Source organism: Melopsittacus undulatus, chromosome 8 (genome assembly GCF_012275295.1).
Source record: "Melopsittacus undulatus isolate bMelUnd1 chromosome 8, bMelUnd1.mat.Z, whole genome shotgun sequence".
In the NCBI taxonomy this organism is placed as follows: Eukaryota; Metazoa; Chordata; class Aves; order Psittaciformes; family Psittaculidae; genus Melopsittacus; species Melopsittacus undulatus.
This window is the reverse complement of record NC_047534.1, coordinates 43,254,251-43,274,231: the sequence shown is the minus strand read 5'-3', so window position 1 is coordinate 43,274,231 and position 19,981 is coordinate 43,254,251. Positions and strand designations below refer to the sequence as shown.

Genomic DNA, 19,981 nt, shown 5'->3' with positions numbered 1-19,981 from the left:
ATTATCCATGACTGCCCCTACAGAAGTGATTTAAACAACTGTGATGATTAACTGTTGGATTTTACAATGATTTAACTAAATCATTTATTCCTGTTCAAAATGTATTTGACAGTTTTGATTAGTGGTAAGAGTGTAGGGCAAATGATCCTCACCAGCTTCTGCTCTTCTCCTTGATTGCCTTCATTACTTGTATGGAACTGCCTTCTTTGTAAGTACAGGGTTTTTCTGAAGGGGCACAGCAAGACCAGTCTCTTGGTACCAGGACATTAGTGCTGTCACGGCACACAGCAGAAGCCCAGCCAGACAGGTAAGAATTGAAGGGGTGTAAGAGTGGGGGTCTATACCCATGGCACAGTGAGGGTGACTGCTGTAGTCCTCTGCAGACCAAACATTAGAAGAGATTTGATCCATTCAGATATAGAGCAACATTCTCAGGATTATTTCTTACTCATATAGCTTACCTAGCCAAGTGAGCAGAGTTGTCCCTGATAGCTAGTTGAGGAAAGACAGGCCTGTGCAGTCTGACTGCAGGTAGTGGCAATTCCCCAGCAAGGATCTTGCCCATTTTCAGGCTTTTTTCCCCTTAGCAGTGGGCTAAGCTATTTCCTGAATACGTCACTCTGTGCTTAGTCCCCTGCATGTGCCTGACAAATGTGCTTGATGCAGAAAGCTATGTACATTTAGGGTACACAGAACTCACAATGTTGTAGAGCATTTTGTAGCACAGTGGGGTCCCAACACAGAAAAGCAATCTTTCACAATTAGAATCACAGTGGCTCAGCTAATTGGGGCTCCAGTGGTAACAAGCTTGTAGTAAGCTCCTTCCATTGTCATTAGTTCACGGTGAGTGCCCTTTTCAATGATGGTTCCTTGTGACATCACAGCGATGATGTCTGCATTCTGGATCGTGGACAGGCGGTGGGCAATGACGATGCAGGTACGCCCTTCTCTGGCCTTATCCAGTGCTGCCTGCACAGTCTAAAGACAGCAGACCAAGTGTCAGTTAAAATATGCAAATCAAAGAGAGTCTCGGGTGGAGAAATGTGGAGAAATGTGATTTTTCAGATTAACTTTATTTGTGCAACACTTGTAAAAGTGGCTGTGAGGCTGAATCAAAAGTCCTGTTACTAGATGTACTTAGCTGGGTTTATTAGCAGTGCAAAAAAGGAACATCCTGGGGTAAAGGCTGGACTTGATGGTCTTAAAGGTCTTTTCCAACCTAGCTGATTCTGATTCTATGAGAAGTAAAGATGGACAGCAGTAGAAATTAAGGCACACCTTTATTCAGCTGACATAATGAATATCAGCTAGTGGATGTTTTTGAATTTTCACCACTTCTCTATTCAGGGTGTAACCAAGTTAAGCAAATTATTGCTCAAGTTCTTGTCCCCCTCACTTCTGTTTTTGTTGGGCATTCAAGGCCCATTTTTTTGTATGTTTGAATATATTTTAGTTTATTAATGTGCAGAAGCTATATTCATGAGATACTCCCACTGAATGATCTGAAACCCAGGGAATTAGCATGTACATTTCTGGAAAGGGCTGCCTGTCGCTGGCAGCCTGAGAGCTCGTGTAACTGGTGGCTTTTTTATAGCTGTGCTTCCTAGATCTCTCGCAAAGCCCATTAAAGGTGTAAGTAAGTGCTGAGTTAACAATGGGACGTAAAACAGAAGTCATGCAATGGAGCACATTGGGATATCTCTAAAGAACAGAAAAAGTCATTGTAAATTGTAAGGTGTTGTATTAACTTTCCCTTATTGCCTGTCCCTGCACATTTACCTTTTCACTTTCTGTGTCCAAGGCAGATGTAGCTTCATCCAGTAATAAAATTTTAGGATCTCTTATGATGGCCCTCGCTATAGCAATGCGTTGTTTTTGCCCACGAGACAGCTGAGATCCTTGAGCCCCAACATTAGTTTCATATTTCTGAAAATACACAAAAGGAAGATTTTTTTTGAGGTGTAGGCAAACACACCAGTGCACAACCTGAAGGAAGAGCAGGAGAGAGGTGAGGGTGTTGAGCATTGCTGCCTTCTCCTTAAAAACCCTGTACGAGTGATACACATGGCTGCTGAGGGTGTGCAGTGCAGGGGCCCAAGGGCACAGAGAGCACGATGATAAGCCTAGAAAAAAACTTTAATAGCAGGATGTTGGCTTATTTGTTCAAGGCAAAAGAAATCCCCCACCCCAGATGGGGGAGAAGAGGCTGAAAGCATGGAAAGTCTTTCTGGACAAGTTTTTCATCTGGGTGCCTTAATTGTATCCACACCTTTTTTCTTTTGATTTATATTTATATTATTTCAGTGCATTTCAATACTCCTGAAGTGCACATAATTAGCCACCTTCAAATGTTTCTGTCCAAATATGCCCTGATCAGAAGGCAAATCTCCCACAGTAGGGAACAGGATTTGTACTTTCTGACCTAAGTGTAATACTTTGCTCAGCTGTGCTGCTGCTTTTCTCTTGTCTGTGGCTTTGTAAAATCTTTTCTCCTATTTCAGAGTTGTAATCTCTGATTCCAGTTTTATAAAGAGTTGTTTACTGTGTAAAAATCCAGTAGCAACTCCTGGCCAAAACCTCAGGAACATAATGGCCATGACACCCTCTTCGCTCCTACTGTTACAGCTGTAAAAGTAAATAAAAGATACATGTATGGAGCAACTTCAGCTGGGTTTGGAGCAGCTCCCACTGCAGTAAACACTGAGCAGACAAGCTGTAGCTTCACAGCTGAGGCCTTGCAGGTACTTACATTAGGCAGTGACATGACAAAGTCATGCAGCTGAGCCTTCTGGGCTGCTTCTATGACTTTTTCCATCGTCACCTCTTTGGTGTTACTGCCATATTTGATATTATCAGCAATGCTGCAGTCGAACAGCACGGGCTCCTGGGACACGATTCCAATTTTTGATCGAAGAAACTGTACATTTATTTTCCTGGTGTCGTGTCCATCTATTAACTACCAGGAAAGAGGAGAAAACTTGAAACATTATTCCAAAACAACAGCCTGCAAAAACCAAACAGTTTATAACAAAACTAAATGATTTAGCCATATTACTAAAACACAAACACAATTGATTTAAAGTTATTTGAAGAGTCTGCTTATCTTTGACTCCTTTGTGCATGACATGCATTTTCTGGGTATGCCTGTGATCCAGCCAGACACCAGACCATTTGCTTAATCTTAAGTCCAAGTGAACTATTTAACTGCTTAGGGCCAGGTACGTGCTTTGTTACCTTCCTGGCACAGCAGTCACCACACTTATATTTTCCAAAGAAAGATGAACTAGATGGCAAAGTATTTACATGAGGAAAAAATACAGAAGTTTTTTAAGCTATCATTAACTGAAGAACTAGAAGGTAAATGTAGGCAGTCTAAACCTGCAAGGAGGCTGCATGTTGAAGCTATATATTTAGGGATGTTCTAGATTCTGTTGCTCCATTCTGACTTGATTTTTGCTTGTGCTTCCACAATAAACACCACACATTGTACATTTCATACAGGAATTACCAAGGCAAATGCCTGTGGCCTGCATAATACACAGGGATACACCTGAGGCTTTGTAGTATATTCTGACCTTGCCTGAGTACACTAAGGCAATACTTCGGAACTGTCCCAACAGGCCACATGTTTGAGAAGGAGCTGAAGCCACAAGGTGCATATGTACATGCCACCACTGCTAGGCTGCACAGTAGAATACATTCAGAAGAGTCATAGCGTTGCTGAAAACAAAGCATGCAAACCACACTTCCTTTGCTTACCACACTTCCTTGCTCAGGGTCATAGAAACGCTCCAGAAGCTGGACACTGGTGCTTTTACCACAGCCACTACTTCCAACAAATGCCAATGTCTGTCCAGGCTTAACAGCTACAGAGAGTCCTTTCAGGACCTGAATATCAGGCCGAGAAGGGTATGTGAATTTACAGTTAAGAAATTCAATGCTTCCCTTGAAATCATCCTGGTGAAAAAAAGAAATGAGAAAGATGTTACAATGAGCTTGAGCTCAAAGCGGAGTTATAGAGTACAAAGTAACTGTTCCTTAGATCTCATTCTTGCATCTCTTATTTAAAATATGGCATTTGTGTTTGTGAAATTAGCCCAGAAAGAGCAATAAAAACAATACTAGAGTAGCTGTCCTAGAGATGAAACCATTAATCACAACACTGTAGCTCTGCTTCCCCATACTGCCTGAGGCATCAACTGGAAATAGCATTGCCTTGCAATGGGTAAGTTATTTAAATACAGACACTGTGTAAGTGTAAATCTGGTGGTAGGCCAAATATGTCTGTGCAAAAAGCTGGATTTGGTAAAAGAGTTCAATTGAAATTTGCAACATTAAACTAATACATGAATTCAGGTCAGTTTTTCCAGAACTCTTAAAAAGCTCTGTTAAAAAACTCTGAAGGAATCAAGATACTTAATTTTCATTGTTTGACACAAAATACTTAATGTATTTATTCATAATAATTATTTCAAGTTTCCATTTAACTCTGAAATAAGTTAAATGAGAAGTAAACTCTTTGAATTTTCCGTGTCTGACTTTTCCGTTCCCCAAAACTTGAGCATTTTGATTTTGTCTGACTCAGAGGTGATTCACCTCCTCATGAACACCTGCAGCATTTTGATGTGAATGGAAAAAAAGCCTTTGCTACAAGCTAGCAATAGTTCTACATGCAAACTGTGGAGCTGAAAGAAAAAAACATCCTATCCTGTGAGTCATCCAGACTGGTCCTCTTCAAATTTACAGGAGTTTTACACTGATAAATTCCCAATAGCCACTCTATATTCCTCTTGCTGTCTAGTACAAAGATCACTGCTTCCAAAAGAGCAAAGACAAGTAATAGTTATACATTCAACCTAATGTTCTCGTAAAGCAGTTATCCTCATGGCCTTACAAAGCTCTGTTGCAACATCAGGGCATATGTTGATCTGAATGACACCAGAAATTGCTTAACTCCACTCTTACCCATTTTTCCCCTTTTTCACTGTAAACACTGATTTTAGGAACCCGATCAACAAGTTGCAAAAGGCGTGCAGCAGATGTTTTGGCCTTGGCATAGTTTGGGGTGTAGGAAGAAGCTCTTCCCAGAGCAGTTCCACTGGTCACAATAGCAGAGATCACCCTGTAGGGAAGAGGAAAAGAGTCATTCCTGGGAAGCCATCAGGAAACTGACCACTACACTGAGATCAGGGCTTCTAGACAGGAGCCTGTTTCTGGCTTGAGGCAGGCGCTCACCTGAACACAAAGCTGTAATGGAGTCCTTCAGTGTTAACTAGGAACCCTCCGTATCTGTAGGAGACAGCATTGGCAATGAACACGATGCTCTGGGCAAAGCCAAAGCACAGACCGTAAACATGTGCTTTTTTGATGGCAGCTCGATAGGGCATAGCCAGGTGCTTCTCAAAATTGTTGACAAACATTTGCTCTTTGCCTATCCCAGCTACGGTCCTGATGTTAGAGAGGGCTTCACTGGAAATCTGGTGGAGAGAAAGAAAGAAAATGGGTAAAACCTCCTAATTTTTACTGGTGAAATTTCACAAATGCACAATTCTGTCATGAACATGGGGCACAATGCCACAGGTAAAGGGTAGATATACCGACTGCCCAAATATCAGCCAACCTAAAGAGAAATTTTCCTATAAGTAACTGCCTACGAACATGCTCACTAGTAATGCTCTGTCTGCCCCACTAGAGCTAAGTTACAAGGTTTCACTGGTGACTTATTTCATATAATATAAATAAATGGGACCTGCACAAAAGCAAAAATGGTTTTAGGAAAAGATGTTTATTTCAGTTACTTTGTTTTACTTACAGCAATAGGGAGTTAGAAGGGATGCTGTCCCCAACTTCTGGTTCATGAATGAAAACCACTTGAATTTACTATATATTCTCACCTGCTCACTTCCCTCTTTCTCTTACATCCAAAACACCTGATGAGATGGAACAACTAAATATAGGGTCACACCTTTTCCAGGATTTTTACCTTGTACATACGCAAAAAGTGAGCAAATTATTGTCTATATGTATAGGAAAATTCAACACAGGAAATTATGAGATACTTGCCATGAAAACTTCTGCGGAGTTTTAATTAATTGTAGGCTTTGTATCAGGCTTTGTTGTGGGTCATAATTTGGGTTACAAAACAAAAGCACTAGAGCTTCATCTATAGAAGTAAACTGACTGTCTGATTCTCATTTCACACTGCTTATTCTCAGTTTTATCAAGAAATTTTGTTTAAATGTTGTAGTTTGCCTGGATTTTAATAGCAGCTTCACAGTGTAACACTTTCCTTTGGGAAGCAATAGACTGGTGTATGGCTTATGAATGTTTTCAGCATGTAGGAAGAGATGTGAATATAAATCGCTAAAAATGTTCCATCCAAATTCAGGCTTTTTATCCTGACCAAAATCAAATGTCAAATCTCTTGCATCATGACACAATATAAGAGAGTGGATAAGTAGATGCTGTGAATTGGATTGTTCAGGCTGTGCTTTTGCAGGTTTAGCATGGCTAATGAGCAATCACTGTGGAAGAATTTGTGGGAACTGCAAGGTGTCCTGCTCCCACTATGTGGATAATTAAAGAAGAAGAATAATTACTGATAGTGCACCTGGGTCTTGAGCAAGCAAGGGAGTATTTGTGTGCATGGGCACAAGGTCAGGCTGAGAAAGAGCCTTGGGAGTGATTGTTTACAGAACGGGATTTATCGTGACTGAAGACAGTCACTGGGATTGATGTGGTCTCTATCTGGTTTCATAGCTCAGACCTGTATCTGTATGATATATATTACCATGCTACCTGGTGAGGCAGGCGGGTGAGCCCCAAGGGGGGCTCTCACTTCTGGCGCTAAGCGCCCGGCTTGTGCCAGGCAGTACCCACTCTGGGAACAGCAGCAGGTGAGGAGTTTGACTGGGGCGGTACCACCTGTCGAAGTGTAACGCAGGTGTCCTAAGGTGAGCTCAGGGAGGACAGAAACCTCCCACGGAGCAGAAGGGCAAAAGCTCTCTTGATCTTGATTTTCAGTGCGAATACAGACTGTGAAAGCAGAGCCTCGCGATCTTTACGGCTTTTTGGGTTTTAAGCAGAAGGTGTCAGAAAAGTTACCAGAGGGATAACTGGCTTGTGGCAGCCAAGCGTTCATAACGACATCACTTTTTGATCCTTCGATGTCGGCTCTTCCTATCATTGTGAAGCAGAATTCATCAAGCATTGGATTGTTTACCTGCTAATAGGGAATGTGAGCTGGGTTTAGACCATTGTGAGACAGGTTAGTTTTACCCTACTGACGCTGTGTTGTTGCAATAGCAATCCTGCTCAGTATGAGAAGAGCCGCAGGTTCAGAACCCTGGTGCATGCACTTGGCTGAGGAGCCACTGGCACGAACCTATCATCTGTGGGCTTATGACTGAACGCCTCTAAGTCAGAATCCTGCGATTCTGACGTAGCGATAACACAGCACCGCCAGCACCTCAGTGGGCTCGTGATAGCAGTTGCTGGAGACTGACCCAGGAAATTACAGTCTTGCTCAGAACATAGGAGAAGGAAAACTCCTATCTTCAAACCTGGGCTGATGGAGCTCGTCCAGCCTTGTATGGTCTGCCATCCAAGAGAAGGACACTCTAACCAAACCTACGACCTGCGGACTTTGCTGTCACCGTCCTGGCTAGCTAGGCTGTGGCAGTTAAACCTTAGGTGTAAAGGGTGGGGCCAGATCTGAGCACGTTGCACCTCACCTAAAAAAACCCTTGCGCAGGCTGGAAGGACTTGGCTCTCACTTGTCAGTACGGACAGGTGAGGGTTGAATCGGCAGGTGACAAGGTGCATGGGAAGCTGCAGATCCAACCTTGCATGTGGGCGGACCAGAGCATGGATTGCTCGAGATTACTCAGCTGTCAGTCGTGGTTGGACACTCCCTCATTGCCTAAAGCACCCTTTTTCAAACCAGTTTTGCATATCCCACTCGCCCTTGGTCATCATGCCCTGAGTATGGTTAAAGCCCTTCCCAAAATCTTTGCTTGCGAAGCCAAGCCATCAATCAATAGTGAATAAAGAAGAACAGAACTGGAACTGACCTGGAACTAATTGTGAAAGCAGTGTGTGTGTGTGTGTTTAACTGGTGTTATCACCAGAACTGCTGAAGCACTGAGTGCCCTTTTCATCCCAGCCTCTGGGTCATTCTCTTGAATAAAAGCTGATGCCTCGACTGATTACTGAAGTTTCTCTCCTTGTCAAGACAGTATTTTGGTTTATCACGTCTTGTAAATTATTTTGTAAATAACTAAACCATTCTGAATGTGGGCAATTGGTCAGGTCTTAATTCTTCATTGGCTCTCTGGAACTAAAGAGTGTTCCTAACAGCACCCAACAGTGGCCCATGAATGTACTCATTTGATTAATGATACCAAAGTCATACTAATTCATGTAATGACTTTCATATATTCCAGAAGTCTGCATGTGTAGGTAGCATGTGGGTCTTTTAAGTAAGTAAGTTGTATGCCCCCTGTCATAACATACTTCTTTAAATCACACCCAAAATGGGAACTGAGAGCTGAAGATTTGTTCCTTCTGGAGATGTCAAGAAGGAGGGTAGCAAGGTAGCTGCAGCAGGCAGTGGGAAAGCCAGCCAGGGCAAAGGGCTCCAGGCTGTGTGTTTCCTGCACACATTAAGGGCAAGAGGAGGCTGAAGGTAGTTGGTTGAGAGCTGAGATGGGCAGAGGGAAGATTCAGATGGGGCAGGGTGGGATGGGTAAGACATTTGCTGGGCAGGACTTTGATATGGGAAGGAGGAGAATGGGAAGCAGTGGGTATTCTGCAAGAGTAATTTTAGGATGGGCCAAAGTAGCTCTGCAGAAAAAAAAGATGAGGTGTTGAGCAGGCCTGCAAAGCTTCTTTTTTCAGATGCTAGAAATATGGCAGCCTTAAGCAAGGGGAGAATGCATTACTCCAAAGGGTGTAATCTAAGGTAGTCTTCCTCATGTTGCTCATCTCGTAAACCCCGTTTCTGATGCAGCTCAGTTTCTACACAGTTGCATCAGGTATATTTTAAAAGTATTAGGTTCTGGGTCATGTGTCAGAACTTAGTGACCCAGAGCTAAAGTTAAAGGAGTTTGGGTGTTTCAAAGGCAGCAGACCTCAGAGGAATGAGTGCATGAGAAAATGCCATTCCTTTCTCTTGTGTCTCTACCTTTTCCTTGCTTGGACCTGCACTGGAAGTCTGCTCAGCCAGTGCAAACTGCATAAACCTATCCTCAGCCTTTCAGGCTTTGCAACGATCAGAACATAGAATCATAGAATAATTAGGATTGGAAAGGACTTAAAGAACATCTCATTCCAACACCCCCCCCCCCCCCCCCGCCATAGGCAGGATACCTCACACTAAACCCAGGGCTCTGTCCAACCTGGCCTTGAACACCACCAGGGATGGAGCATTCATAACTTCCTTGGGCAACCTATTCCAGTGCCTCACCACCCTTACAGTAAAGAACTTCTTCCTTATATCCAATCTAAACTTCCCCTGTTTAAGTTTTAACCCATTACCCCTGGTCCTGTCACTACAGTCCCTGATGAAGAATCCCTCCCCAGCATTCCTATAGCCCCCCTTCAGATAATGCTAATCTGAAGTTAAAAAATATTTATATAGTAACTGACTGTCATGGTTTAAGCCCAGCCTGTCCCTCAGAAACCACGCAGCCATTCGCTCACTCTCCCCCTTCCTCCCCCTGCTCCCGGAGGAATGGGAGGAGAATCGAAAGAATGTAACATGCATGGGTTGAGATCAGAACAGTCCAGTAACTAAGGTATAACACAAACCACTACTGCTACCACAAATAATAATAATGATAAGGGAAATAACAAGGGAAGAGAATACAACCACTCACCACCCACTGACCGATACCCAGCCTGACCCGAGCAGTGGTCTAACCCTTCTGGGTAACTGCCCCCAGTTTATATACTGGGTATGACGTGCTGTGGTATAGAATACCTCTTTGGACAGGTGTCCTGTCTCTGCTTCCTCCTGGCTTCCCATCTTGCCTGGCTGAGCATGAGATTGAGAAAGTCCTTGGACAGAGTAAACATTACTGAGTAGCAACCAAAAGCATCGGTGTTCTCAGCGCTGTTCCCAGGCTGAAAGTCAAAACACAGTGCTGCACCAGCTACTAAGGAGAAAAAATAACTGCTACTGCTTAACCCAGGACACTGACACGTGCAAATCAAAAGAACTACAATCCACACCAATAATGCAGTTATGCCTGTGATCTAGCAGCACTCACTGATGGAGAGCTGGTACGCTCATAGGGCACAAATGCACAAACTGACCTGGGTTAAGTGCTGAATTCTCAGGCGGGAGGATTCCTCCCTGAACAAACATCAGTGCTTTCCGAAGACAGCATCAACAAATGGTATTTAAATAAAAGGCAAAAAGGTGGGGCAGACTGCTGAGAGATCTCTGACCTGAAAAGTCAGGCACATTCCATGCAGCAAGTGCTTTTGCAAGTAGGGAGTTCCCAGTGGTGGCTTGACGATTTGACAAGCTGAAATATTACAACTTATTCGCAAATCATTGCCAGTTTCATGACATTTGAACTGCTGATGGCCCCAAATGCCTGTTTTTTCAACTACCCATGACTGCAAATATAAATTAGTTTGTAAATAACATTACCCGTCCAGAAGCTTCCAGTGCTTTCTTGTCCTGAGCAGCAAATCCTGTCAACATTTTAGCCTGCACAGCTCCAGATAAGGCCAAAAATGGCAGGAAACACAGTATAACTAAACTCAGCTTCCAGCTGAAGAAGAAAGCAATGATCATGGCCACCCCAATGTTGGTGAAGGAATTGACAATCATTCCTATCTGCGATCCAGTCGCCTTCAAAGAAAAGAAAGAGGTCATAGTATCATAACATCACAGAATCATAGAATGGTTTGGATTGGAAGGAACCTTAAAGCTCATCTAGTTCCAGCCCACTGAGGTGAGACTGTAGTTCCCTACATCTTCCTTTTACAACTGACATATTGATAGAAGCTTTTCTTGTTGCCCTTGACATCCCTGGCCAGATTGAGTTCTGTCAGGGCTTTAGGTTTCCTGACTTTACCACTGGCTGCTTGGACAATTTCTCTGTATTCCTCCCAGGCTACCTATCCATGCTTCCACTATCTCTAGGCTTCCTTTTTGCATATTAGTTTGTCCTGGAGCTCCCTGTTCACCCACCACACATGCCTCCTGGCGTCTTTGCCTGACTTCCTCTTTGTCAGGATGCATCACTCCTGAGCTTGGAGAAGGTGACCCTTGAATATTAACCAGCTTTGTTGGACCCCTCTTCCCTCCAAGGCTTTAGCCCATGGTACATCTACAAAGCAGAGACCTGGAGAAGCCAAAGTTTGCTCTTCTGAAGTCCAGGATTCAGAATCCAGGATCTTCTGAGCTTGCTGTCTGCCCTAAGGATCTTGAACTGACTGCCCTATACTCACATACATGATGACTGACTTGTATTTCAAGAGTAACTTCAATAATCTTTAAATAAATTTTCCTATAAAACTTTAGAAAACTAAATGATATTAAAATATCACAAAGCATCAGTGACTGCTGACTGCACTGCAGTTTAGCTAGTTTGGATATACTGTTTCCAGTTAACTGTATCAAGAGGACTACAAATGTCCGCTATTCCTTTCACCCACCAAACTTTCCATTGAGAACTCTGAAAATTGTTTCTAATGATTTTCAGAAAGACCATCTAATAATTTTAATTAGTTCCCTTGGTTCCCTGGGGAATTCCTCATCTGAACACCCAGAGTTAAATACACAGAACCATTTGCAACTTAGCTATTAACACCAAATTCTCACCTGTGCTAAAATCAGTAAGAAACAGCATCAATAAAGCATGACTTTAAAGTTGCCTTTCTGCCTGTCTCTCTAATAAGGAAATATTTTAAATATGCCTTTGACGTCACATTTATTGAATGCATTCACCTTCTCTTTATGGACTTAACACTATTCTTTGTATAAACCTGATTTATTTACTCAAAAGTTATTTTCTTTCTTAGCAGTAAACAGTAGCCCTGTATAGGAACCAGGTTGCTAGGTATTAGGGGGTTAAAAAAAACCACATTTATTTGATAGCCCCGATCATTTTCAGACAAATTCATTTGCAGGATCTGAGCTCGCAAGCACAAAATGCCCATCACCTGCTCCTCCTCTGACTTGCAGCAGTAGAGCCTGGCCATAGAGGAAGGCACATCTCTCAGCTCTGCAGAGGGAGCAGCCACAGGGCTGGTCTTTACTCGATGCTGCAGCTCTAACACCCCACACATACTCTTACTCCTGGTGCAAAGGTAGACATTTTCAGACCTTGGACATTTGTGTGCATATTCTCACCTTCAGCTCACTCTGCAATAGCAGAATTTGGCCAGACTCTGTGCCAGGCAGTGAAAGGTGGAGGACACTGCTGCTCAAGTAGCTCTGTTTTTTTAAACCTGGAGCTGTGGGTTGAATGGTTGTGCCCCACTGCTCTACATGTGATTAGAACAAAGTGTCCTTTAGGAGGCTATAAACAGTTCAGTTAGCGTTTTACAAGTTCGTTTATTTCAATTAAAATATGCCCTGTAAGGGCCTGTGAGAGCTGGAGCTCAAGAGGTTTGCAGCTGGTTTCTCTGATTCTGTAGATACTGCTGCTGACAGGGGGTTTGGGAACCTCTTGGTTATTTTGACTTTTAAATTCTTAAAACCTCCATTAATAGGTTGGAAAAACTAACTTACCATCTTCAGTCAAACTGAAACAGGACAATTTTTGTAACAAAGGAATCTCTATGTTTCCTTCTTTGTTTCAAGAAAATTGCTTGCATTGAAGGCAAGTAAAGTGGCATCTGACTCACTTCTAGCAAGTGGACTGTCAGCTTAAATCAAAACTGTCACAACAAGCATAACACCATGCTGGAAACTTGAAAACATGAACTGTGATTCATGTCACTAAAATACTAGTGTGACATGCTTTTGAAATAAACACTCCAGCATTGTAGCAAACAGCTAATTCATCTCCAGAAAAAAAAAAACAAACAAACAAAAAACCCCAAAAACATACAAAAAAAAAAACCAAAAAAGAAAGAAATTAAAACTTGTGTCCTGAATGCTCCTCTTGTTCCATTGATGGTTGGTATCTTATTGATTTTTGTGTTCTTGTTCTAGTAATACAGGCAGGAATAATGGGCAGTATATTGTGCCCCTGTTTGTGCTTTTAGATAAATGTGATGATAATAGCTCCACATTGAGAGTCTGTGATAAAGGGAAATAGATTGACTGACCGAGGACTACTCTACACTGACCTTGCCAAAACATACATTCAATCAGTGCTTATAGTAAACCAATTCTTAAATTACTTACCCCTTGGACCTGTGAGGCATCTGTTGCAAGTCTTGTAGTCAAAGCACCAGGGCTGTTCTTCCGGTCATCAAACCAGCCAATGTCTTGCCCCAGCATAGACTGGAAACCAATTTTTCTTAACCGTCTTGTAAGCAGCTCACCAGACTTAGCAAAGGTGTAACCCTGGGTGCACAAGAATAAACGCAGACATTGAACAGAAAGAGATACCCACAGAGTAAGGGATCAGAAACAAAATGTACCTGTATTGGACTGCTATTACCTGTAGAAACTGTGTGAAAAAGGAAAGAATTCCAACCAAGACAAAGAGCAGGCAGGTACCATTGATCTGTGTCCTCTGTTCTTCTTCATCAAGTATGGAGAAGGTCTTCGGGAAAAAAAAAGGGGGCATCATATTAAAAGTGTCAGGTTTGGTGTTTGTGAAGTCTGTTAATGACTCACTATTGCCCATCCCAGAACCAAAGCCAGAATACAGAACCCTCCCTCAGCCCTTGCAAAAGCCCTATTCGTTATTTTCCTAAGGTGAGCCTGGGTACAACATAATGTTTTTACTCTTGTTAAACAACAGGTTTCATGTACTTTTATTACTTGCTGCCCATCCCTAGTTGTAATTAATCATTCCCTCACTCTAAACAAGAGCCAGTGTGATAACCAGAGAATAGCAATGAAATAAAAGCACAGCGACAAAGCAATTAGTGCAGCAGCTCTCTTACCTCCTCTCAGATCTATGCCAAACACAACTTTATTGGGTCATACAAAACAAAGTCGTTGTAAACAATTATAACATAGCTTGACTCTCCCAGCACAACACTAATGGATCCTGTAATTGCTATAGGTAAGCTTCAAGAGGAATCTATTGTCTTTACTCTTTACTGAAGGAGTGTAGATATAAAGAATTTGCTTACTACTGGGTACTTGAGAAAAAGCATTAGTGCTTAAAGTAGAGCCCCTTCATCCCATTCTGGTCCAGTTTCCATGGTACTTTGTTTTTATCTCTTGTTCTGAATATCTGCTCTTCTTCAACAACTGCCAGTGGTACTGGCTGCTGCTGAAATAGAGGTCCAAATCTAAGTAGCCATTCTTTAGCAATTCCTTTTGGTCAGTTGATATGTAGGTCAGTTAGCCTACCTGAAGTTTTAAACTGCTTCTGCTCCTCGCAGATATAAACAACAGCTCATGTTTATACTACTCCACTAACCTTAGATTAATTCTAATTTGATTTCACAGGTAAAAAATTCTATAAATTGACTAATCTCTCAATCTGTTACCATAAGGTGTAATTATAAATAACCTGTGCATTTGACTTTTACTTGTATTGAAACCAGCTTAAGTTCTTTTAGGTAAGTATTTGACAGTAGAAAAAGACAAAGGAATTTTCATTCCAGCTGCAAAATAGAAATAAAAATAAACTAAACTTAGGTACTAGTCTTAAAAGGTCAACCCAAGTTATTTATGGTTCAAAGTGAGCTATGCATCAAAGTAACAGAGGTATTAGAGGATGAAGCTGAGGAAAATAAATAGTTGTTCTCTAGTGGGAATTCCATTCCCAATCGAAGTACTTTAACTTTGTACTTTTGCAACAAAATAAATCCTGCAAAATCAAGAATGATATCAAAAAGGGACTTAGTGTTTGAAGCCAAGATCTGCTCCACTGCCATACTGTCATACCAGCAGCAAGGCATGTTATTTTCGCAGATTAATCTTTGTTTAAACATAATCACCAGGTATGTTTTAATCTGTTATAATAAGAACAAAACTGCTGATATATATGTTCCAAAGGTACATTGCTGATCTGAACTGATCGGAAGACTGATAGAATAAAACAACTGGGTTGGAAAAGACCTTTAAGATCATCAAGTCTAACTTACATATATCCAGTATTATCCAGTTCTTCATTCACTTTTGGCGACTAATTTCTGAGAACCTTCAAGGCAGACTTTGCTAAATTTATCTTTCCATTTCATAGCTGGGGTGATTTTTCCCCTCACTTCCCCAGCATACTGATCCCACAGCACAAGCCCACGTGTCTGTCACATCATTGCAGATATTCAGACAGCTTGGTAAGCAGATGCATATTCCATCTGCCTGACTGCCTTGGCATCAGGCAGAAATGTTTTAAATTTATGAATAATGAAACACAGCTGTTGAACTTTGCTCATGTTCGTTATGGCTTGGTTTTTCTTGCAGCCTCTCTCCTTCGATGGACTGAGACCTTTAAGAGAAGGAATCCACCCTTGGCAATGAAGGCATTTAGCATGTCGCAGGAATATGTCAGCCCCAGAACTCCTAGTGTTTAGAAACTTTCTCTCAAAAGGAATCAAAGTAGATTCATTGCATAATGCACATAGCAGTGTCTCACCTGCTTTCTAGTGAAAACCTCAGTTCCTTGCATGAGGTCTAGACACTGAAGAAGTGTTTGGATGTTGCACAACTATGGCTGAAAGGGCAAGCACATTGGCCAGGAGCCACTAAGTTGATCAGCAAGGACTGGAAGGCCTTTTGTTCTGCCCCTCCCAGGGTCTTAACTAGCAAACATCAAACTGTAAGTAAATGCGATTCAAAGTTCTGAGTAACTTCCCAGAGAGAAATATCTAAGCCAAAAATGCCCCCCCCCCCCCCCAATAAAGAAAAAAAAACCAAACCAAACAGCAATAACTTAATATTTCTTTTGACAGACTGCTGGCACTGCTATCAGGAGCCACCCTTTTCTCATCAGTAGCTCAGATGCTGGAGCATTCATCTGTTTGCTCTTTCCCACCTGAAAGTGGGACCTCCAGTTTCTAGAAGAAACTGCCCTTTAGGTCATATTTTGTTTGTATGCATATGTACCTACTGAGACCTAAGCAAGTAACTGGTAATCACAACACAAGTTTTATCCTATCTCAGATGGGTACACAAACCACAAAACAAAAGTGCCATTCCCATTTTCTTCTCCCTGAATGTGTCGTTACTTTGACTATAAGAAACAATATCAATAGAGGGGTTTTCTCTATCCTCTTAATTCTTGAAATTTAGGACACTTTCCTAGGCATTAGTTAGAGCAGCACTGAATTTCTCCAGGCAGCCTTCCAGTTTTCCCACTAACTTTGCAAATGTTTCCCCAAAAAGCTCTTTTATGAAAGCGGAAGCATCCTGGTTTTGAAGGAAAAAAAAATCATAGTTGCACTCTTGAAATTTTTCAAGCAAGGCTGTGGATTTTGGTGGTAATAAATTCTTCAGTGAATGCCCAGGTTTAAGGCATACTCCTGCTTCCTTCTTGTCTTCCAAAGTTGTTGATACATGACTACTTTTTGCTGGCAGCTATGAACACCATCACAATTATCTACCTCTCCCTGGTCATTCTCTAGGGGGTGGGCATCATTGAGCTGCCTGAAATATATGAACAAAATAATGAAGTATTTTTTTTATCTGACCCAAGACTTTCTCAAATGTTTCACCAAGTCTTTAGAATAATATTCTGCAGGTCAGGACCTCTGCATGTCTCTCTCTCCATTATAACTGCATGTGGGGTACATCTTGTCTCACCTATGCTAATGAGCCTACCCCTTCAAAGAGCTCAAAAGATAACATGATGACACTATAAATATCTCTACTGAATAACTGTTTATAGACAAGAAGTCTAACCCCATTTATTTGATGAGATACAAAGATTTGCCCCAAACATGTAAGGTTCTGCATCATACACACTCCCCTCTATTTTGGAGCTAAAATACACTTTAAAGTGTTAGCATAACTTACCCCAAGAATCTGACTGAATAACAAAGCATAGAGTGGACTGACTGCTCCATTCACAGCTGCTGCTATAGATCCAAGTACCATGTATGGCCATTCAGAGGCATTGTATTTCAAAATTCTGGTAAGTGATACAGGCTTGACATCTTCCTCCACAACAGATTCCTAAAAAACCAAGTTATATCTATGAAGCAAATGAGTTCCCTCAGTGATGTTCTCCCTTTGACAGTGAGATAATAGCCTAGTCTGTTAAATGGCCATCTAGTGCCCTAACAGCTGCTACAGATTTGTACTGGAAGGGACAATGATGGGTCTTGGCTGCTGCTTGAATCTATTTGTAGGGCTGGGGAGTCACAAGAGAGTCACATAAAGAGAGCCACTTTTACTGTCCCTGGAGAAAAACAGATTCATACCTTGGGCAGCTCTACTGATTCTAACTTAAGAGGTTGATTATGACCAGTTTAAGACTTTCTGCCACTGAAACTCAGGCTGTTCCCTTTTGGCTGCCTTCAAATGAGCTGTGATTCAATATCCAGTGCCAAAACTTTAACTTCTTCCTCACAAGCAGCTTTTTGTGTCACTACTGGAATCTTAAGAAATACTATTTTAAAGTATTGTGGGTGAACATACTGATCAGACTCTACATCAAATTAGTAGGTATGCTATAGAACTAAAACAAGGAAAATCTCAGAGCAATAGCTGGATTCAGGCTTTATACATGCTAATTACGCCTCCCTTCTGTGTAACATCCTCAGACTATATGCTGAATTCCTGTAATTAGGCCCAGTAAGAGCAGAATATTCATCACCAAATTATAACTTACCCTAGCCCTGCAGCTTGATTTGCGTGGAATTTTTCTAATACTCGGTGTGCTGAGCCCTGCTCATCTCCCTCAGTTCATATGGCTGGAAATGCCCAGACAAAACAGGCACTCTGAAGACCTATCTGCTGGAAAGGTGCAAGGATGATTGGGTGGAAGCATCTTGTATTTTCTCTTTCTTTTGAGCTACTCCCAGAGGGAAAGCACTAAAGCCCTGTATGTATCCACAGAATAGGCTTAACAATATAGCAAGACCAGTGACTTCTAAGTGCTGCTTTCTGCACTGAACATCATAACCATGCAAACTGGTGCAGAGAGCTTCACAAGAACTTTGGAAACCCGCTGTGTATATTCCTACATATTCTGTATGATTTTAAGGCATGCTGTCTTTGTTTTCTATGCCAGTTGATTGCACAAGGACAGTATCAGTGAAAGGACTCTGAATTAGGTTGCAGCGAGGGTGTTTCTTTACAAGTCTTCAGATGATTTTGAGATGAAAGTGAATTTACTCTTTATTGAACAAGAAGCCGTGTTATTTGTATCACTGAGTGGCTATTACATTTCACAGAGTGAGCATTATGCTCTTTTCCAGTTAATTCAGCCTTTATGAATATGTCTCTTCAACTTAATTTACAACATATATTAGTTTACCAACAGGTCATGTTCTGGTAGAAATGGGCCAGGAAGTATAACTGCCACCAAAATGCAGCCTAGGTTTTACAGAGGATAAGAATAGAAGCTGTGGTTTTGTTTGAGAAAAAGATCAATCCAGGAAGATGTATCTGCCAACAACAACTATAACAGAGGCACAAACCTACAGGTTATCATTACCAAGTACTGTTGAGTTGAAAACTTAATAACAGGCTATAGACCTGACCTTTTTTGCTTGTCCATCATCTTCTCCATAAGAAGGTGTAAGATACATAGACTCTGCATGATCTCTTGCAATGGATAATGGAGGGTCAGGGACCACATTAGATAGCTGAGATCTGGAGCGCTGCCGAAGTGAAGCTCTGTAAAGAGAACAGAAATGAGCTCCTATTCATGACACAGTAACACAATATTTGCTTGCAAAGCAGGTGCAGTTTTCATAACAACTAGATCAGAATTCATTGAAGCAAATCATAGGAATCCCGTGGACTTTTGCTTTTTCTACATTTTCTCAACTTCTTGGGAAGAAAATGTCCCACAATAGGGGCAAATTCTTTTGAAAGTCACGTTGCACCACCACCATTTAGATGTCATCTTTTATATACCCTGCCCTGTGTATTTGCTAAGTAAAATCACGGTCTATTCTACTATATCTGCACAAGCCCTTAAGATACAAAGTCAATTCAACATTATCACTATGAACTAATTCAGTCCAGCAAAATCCACCCCTGACAAAAATAACCGTGTAATGTAGAAGACAAGAACTCATTTGCATATGCCTGTCATAGGCTTGCCTGAAAGAAATATTAAGTGTCTAGCTACACAACAGTCTGGCTTGTAAAATGTGTTAACTTTCATCAAGTAGAAGCTATGATAAAATCATCCTTGTACATTGCATTGATTTCTCAAGTAATTGCATAGCAAGTAATTTTTCAAGTGACTGCACTGAAGGCGCATTAAGCAATACAAATATATGGGGCTTTATGGTAGTAATATTAAAAATGGAACATTAACACAGGAGACCAGAACTGGAGGGAAGGTATTATGGATAGAAAGGAGAGTAAAATTTAGAGTCTTACTATTTATCCATGGCCCTTCAATTTCTTTCCAAGTGAACTTCTGTCTTAGTAAAATGCTTGTAGCCTTTCCAGTCTCTTTTACACAGTATAACAGAGAATTGATTCATTGAGATTTTGGAATAGTGGGATGAAGTATAGAACTGGAAACATTGAGATTTACAGTCATTTTTAAGACTCACCGCAAACTGGCCCGATAGCTTCCTCTGCTGAATGACTGCACTTTCTCAAGATTTGGCTCAACCACATTATTTTCTGCTGCTGTAAAATATAGTAGATGGAATTCTTAAGTTTGTGCTAAAATTGAATACAACCTAAGTCCACTGTGCTCTG

General features: G+C 41.5%; 1 protein-coding gene across 1 annotated transcript in view; it reads right to left on the bottom strand.

The window, feature by feature from the left end:
* Nucleotides 1–777: 777 nt before the first annotated feature.
* ABCB11 (ATP binding cassette subfamily B member 11) overlaps nt 778–19,981 on the bottom strand; it is a 38,879-nt gene continuing 19,675 nt past the window's right edge. Inside the window, exons 13-24 of the mRNA XM_031052128.2 lie at nt 19,831–19,909; nt 18,799–18,934; nt 17,108–17,266; nt 13,632–13,736; nt 13,373–13,534; nt 10,661–10,864; nt 5,236–5,477; nt 4,966–5,122; nt 3,760–3,957; nt 2,750–2,956; nt 1,780–1,926; nt 778–978 (exon numbers count right to left, since the gene is read on the bottom strand). Coding sequence (XP_030907988.2) covers nt 778–978; nt 1,780–1,926; nt 2,750–2,956; nt 3,760–3,957; nt 4,966–5,122; nt 5,236–5,477; nt 10,661–10,864; nt 13,373–13,534; nt 13,632–13,736; nt 17,108–17,266; nt 18,799–18,934; nt 19,831–19,909 — 1,997 coding nt within the window. The remainder of the gene's footprint in view (nt 979–1,779; nt 1,927–2,749; nt 2,957–3,759; nt 3,958–4,965; nt 5,123–5,235; nt 5,478–10,660; nt 10,865–13,372; nt 13,535–13,631; nt 13,737–17,107; nt 17,267–18,798; nt 18,935–19,830; nt 19,910–19,981) is intronic.